General features: G+C 38.5%; 1 protein-coding gene across 1 annotated transcript; it reads right to left on the bottom strand.

Annotated features, from left to right (window-relative positions):
* Positions 1-2,639: 2,639 nt before the first annotated feature.
* LOC110146741 (olfactory receptor 8S1-like) lies at positions 2,640-4,289 on the bottom strand. Its single transcript, XM_020907702.2, has one exon. The coding sequence runs from the start codon at positions 4,283-4,285 to the stop codon at positions 3,356-3,358; it is 930 nt and encodes a 309-aa protein (XP_020763361.2). The 5' UTR covers positions 4,286-4,289; the 3' UTR covers positions 2,640-3,355.
* Positions 4,290-4,999: the final 710 nt, after the last annotated feature.

The following is a 4,999-nucleotide window of genomic DNA, read 5'->3' as shown; positions in this document are numbered from 1 at the left end:
GTTTCAACATGTCACAATAAAGTATGACATTAGCTCTAAGTTTGTTATAGATACATTTCATGAGATAACATTACTTTTTATGGCTCTTTTGCTGGGAGATTTATCATGAAAATGGCTGCTAAATTTTATCAAATTACTTTTCAGGCTTTATGAGACAATTTTCTTTTTTTAATATGTAAAAACATAAATTCTTTTTATCTTGTAATAGCTTCAACTTAACAATTTCTACTAAAGCAAGATTTCCTATAAACTATTCACCCTTCTTCTAATATTAAAATCCTATATAACCATAATAAATTTTTAAAACTAGTAGTCTATATTAGAAATATATTGTTAATTATATAACAGACTTCACTCACATTTCATCAGTTGTTTCCACTTATGTTCTTATTTTCTGCTTCTTAATCCTATCCTGCAAATGACATTGCATTTTTCACCAAACTCATAATCTTCCCCAGCTTTACTGAAGCAAGATTGGCAAAAAAGTTTTTTATATATTTAAGGTATATAATGTGATGCTTCAATATGCATACATTGAGAAATGCTTACATCAATATACCATTGATACAAGTGGGGGGGGTTAAAGTCCCCTACTACTACTGTGTTGCTGTCAATTTCTCCCTTTATGTCTGTTAATATTTGCTTTATGTATTTAGGTATTCCTGTGTTGGGCACCGAAGAATTGATGCTTTTGACCTTGGACAGCAAAAAGATCAGACCAGTCAATCCTAAAGGAAATCAGTCCTGAATATTCATTGAAAGGACTGATGCTGAAGCTGAAGCTCCAATACTTTGGCCACCTGATGCAAAGAAGTAGACTCATTTGAAAAGACCCTGATGCTGGGAAAGATTGAAAGCAGGAGGGGATTACAGAGGATGAGATGGTTGGATGGCATCACCAACTTGATGGACATGAATTTGAGCAAGTTCTGGGATTTGGACAGGGAAGCCTGGAGTGCTGCAGTCCATGGGGTCACAAAGAGTCAGACATGACTGAGTGACTGAACTGAACTGATGTTGGGTACATATATATTTACATTTTTTATATCTTATATTTATCCCTTGATCATCATGTAGTGTCTGTCATTGTCTCATGTAAGTCTTTATTTTAAAGTATATTTTGTCTGATACATGTATTGCTACTTTGGCTTTCCTTTGATTTCTATTTGCATGGAATACATTTTTCTATTCCCTCACTTTCAGTCTTTCTTAGTCTTTAGATATGAAGTGAGTCTCTTGTAGGTGGCATATATACATGTCTTATTTTTGTATCCATTAAACCACTCTGTCTTTTGACTGGAGTATTTACTGTATTTAAAGTAATTATAGATAAGTATATTCTTATTTCTATTTTTTATTGTTTGGAGGTTGTTTTGTGGGTCTGTTTTATTCTTTTTTTTTCTCTTACGATTTGATGACTGTATTTGATCCTGTTTTCTTTTGTGTGTATTAATCTAGTATAGCTTTTTGGTTTGTGGTTACCATGAGGGGAAAGTGTATACACACAAACACACACACACACACACACACACACACACACATATATATTTTAAGTTGGTTGATCTCTTACTTTCAAATGCATTAAAAACCCTGTGTGTATACTCTCTTACCCTCATCATTAATATTTTTGATATCATATTTTATATTTAGTGTATCTGTTAACTGCTTATTCTGGATATAGATGATTCTACTACTTTTAAAAAATAAAAAAAAATTTTTTAACCTTCCTACTAGTTTCATGTATGAAATGATTTCCTATTTTTACTATATGTTTGCCTTTACTGATGACCTTTACCTTTACTATGTTTGCCTTTACCTAAGAGCTTTCCCATTTCATAATTATCATATTTCTAATTTTGGCCTTTTTATTTTCACCTTTATCATTATTTGTAAGCCCAGTTTGGCGGAGCTGTACTGTTTTAGCTTTGCTACTCAGTAAAACTTTAGATTTTTCCATCAAATCTGAATGAGGGCCTTACTGTGTAAAGCATTCTTAGTTATATGTTTTTCCCTTTCATCACTTTAAATAAATCATGCCACTCCCTCTGGTCTGTAGAGTTTCTGCTCAAAATTCAGCTGATAGCCTCATGTGGATTCCCTTGTATATTATTTGTTGCTATCCCCTTGCTGCTTTTAATATTCTGTATCTTTATTTTTGTCATTTTAATACTATGTGTCTTGGGGTTTTCTTCTTTGGTTTATTCCTGCATAGGACTCATTGGGCTTCTTGGATTTGGTTGTTTCCTTTCCCAAGTTAGGGAAGTTCTTAGCTGTTATGTCTTCAAATACATTCTCAGCCCATTTCTTTCTGTCTTCACATTCTGGGACTCATTTGATGTGAATAATAATACACTTGATATTGTATCAGAGGTCTCTTAAACATTCCCCATTTCTTTTCAGTCTTTTGTTTTTCATTCTTTTCTGACAGCATCATTGATTTCCACTATTCTGTCTTACTACTCATTGATCCATTTCTCTGTATCATTCAGCCTACCATTGATTCATTCTTGTGTACTTCTCATTTCAGTTATTGGATTCTTTATTTTTCAGTTATTGGACTCTTCATCTCTGGTTTTTCTTTATATTTTCTAAGTCTTTGTTAAAAACATCAAACATCACTCTGAGCATCCATTCTTCTCCCAAGCTCTTTGATCATCTTTATGATTACTACCCTGAATCCTTTCTTAGGTAAATTGCCTATCCTTATTTCATTTAGTCCTTTTCCTGGGGTTTTATCTTTCTTCGTTTGAAACATATAACACTGTCACTTCATTTTGCCTATGTTTCTATTTGTATTTTTGTGTATCTGTTATTTTGGTTGCATTTCCCAACTCTGGAAAAGCGGCCTTTTGTAGGAGGCATCCTATGCATGCAGTAGTGCACCACCCTCTCCTCATCCAAGCTATATACCTTATAGTTCCCCGCTATGAGTGCTGAATGGGTCCTTCTGTTGTGGTAGGCTGATGATGTGGGAGGTCTGGAAGGCTTGGCTGGACTTTGGTTTGGTTGTTTTCTAGGCCCTGTCTTGTGTGGAGGCTGCCAGTAACTGGTTGGTAGACCAGTCATGAGGTGGGTGACTCTCAATCCCACTGATCCCAGGTGGGGCTAACGTGCTGGTTCACTGGTGGATGAAGTCAGGGTCAAGAAGACTTCATGCTGTTGCTCTCCCACTGGTGGGTGAAGCCAGGTCCTAAGATCAGTACGAACCTATGGGCTGTACTCCAAATACCTTTATGAATTTTAAGATGCTTTCCACAGATCCAATATTGGAATAATCAGGAAATTACTTTATTGTCAACTAACAAGATATCCTGCTATAGTATGATAACTCTTCATCATCTCCTGTCTTTAGTCACTAGCAATGGAGATATTTTCTAAAGGTCCTTTTCATAGCTGCTTTCACCTCATTGTTCTTCAGGCTATAGACAAGGGGATTCATTAAGGGAGTCATCACACTGTACTGTACAGAGAAGACCAACTCCAGTGGTGAGCCTGAGGTTGGCACTATATAGCGAAGGAAAGCTGAACAATAAAATAGGAGCACTGCAGTGAGGTGGGAAGAGCAGGTGGAGAAGGCCTTGCTTCTATGTGAAGAGGAGCTGATACTTAGGATGGTAGAAACAATGAGCGTGTAAGACAGTATGATTAGGAAACAGGTTCCCAGCCCATGCAGGAGACTGGAGCAGAGCAGAATAGTGAGACTGGTGGAGACATCAGAGCAGGAAAGGGGAAAGAGAGAGGGCAGCTCACAGCTGTAGGAGGGGATAAACTGATCCCTACAGAAGTCAAAATCCATAGCTAGAAGGATGTTGATGAATGCGTCCAGGAAACCCAGGCTCCAGGAGCCTAACGCCAGACCTTTACAGAGCTGGTTGCTCATCTTCTGGCCATAGAGCAGAGGGTGGCAGATGGCAGCATAGCGGTCATAGGCCATAACTGAGAGCAGACAGGCTTCAGTGCCCCCCAAGTCAAACACAAAGAAGACTTGAGCTAGACAGGCTTCCACAGAGACTGTTTTCTTCTGAGAAAGAAGAATTTCCAGCATCTTGGGTACTGTGGCAGAAGAAAAGCAAAAATCTAGGAAAGAAAGGTGACTCAGGAAGAAGTACATGGGAGTGTGGAGGTGAGAATCGGCTCTGATCACCAGCATCATTGTCAGGTTCCCCAGCAGAGTCAGGAGGTAAATTGCTAGGAACAGCACAAAGGATAGCACCTGGACATGGGGGTCTGCAGACAGTCCAAGGAGAATGAACTCAGTGATAGCGCTGTGGTTCCCCAAGGCCATTTAAGGAAATCTAGTCTAGAAACAAAAAAAAGGAACAGGGGATTATTTCAGCAAAATGACAGAGTATGGAGTGCCAAACTCTTATTCTACAGAAACAACAAAACCAAGCAGAAGCTGTCAGGACTAGCTTTGCTGGTACTCTGGGAAACAACCAAAGGCGCACAGCAACCAAGTAAATGCTGAACCAAGAAAAAGGCAACTTAAAAATAGGAGGAAAGCTTTGTGGCATTTTTATTTCCCCTTGCCTAACCCTGTCCTAGGTCCAGTGGCCATCCTGAAGATGGCCTAGAGTGGAACCATGGTCTGAGGTCTGGAGGGAGCAATAACTCGCTCACAAATGAGTGTATTTTAATTCGTCTGGGAACTACCTGAAGGACCTATTCAAGGTGCTTTGTCTCAGTTTCACATGAAATCACATAGGGTTCAAATGTGGCCCATATTGCCCGAAAACATTGTAAGAGTAATGAGAAATCTGTAGCTGCCTGGGGCAAAAGATTATGATTAAAACATACAACAGACCATCAACAGACTGAGTAGAAAATCTAGAAAGAGAGTTTCTTTGGGAAATTAAATTAGAGCGTTCCACACTGGCTGTGTATACTAGGGAATTTTAAAAGCCATATGCATGTCCAGTGGCACTCATGCTCAGAGAAGACCAGAGTCGATCTTACACTTTCACCTCTGGCTGATCCCTAGTTTCACTGCAAGTGGGAA

Source organism: Odocoileus virginianus, chromosome 24 (assembly GCF_023699985.2).
Source record: "Odocoileus virginianus isolate 20LAN1187 ecotype Illinois chromosome 24, Ovbor_1.2, whole genome shotgun sequence".
Taxonomy (NCBI): domain Eukaryota; kingdom Metazoa; phylum Chordata; class Mammalia; order Artiodactyla; family Cervidae; genus Odocoileus; species Odocoileus virginianus.
This window is presented reverse-complemented; position numbering and strand designations above follow the sequence as displayed.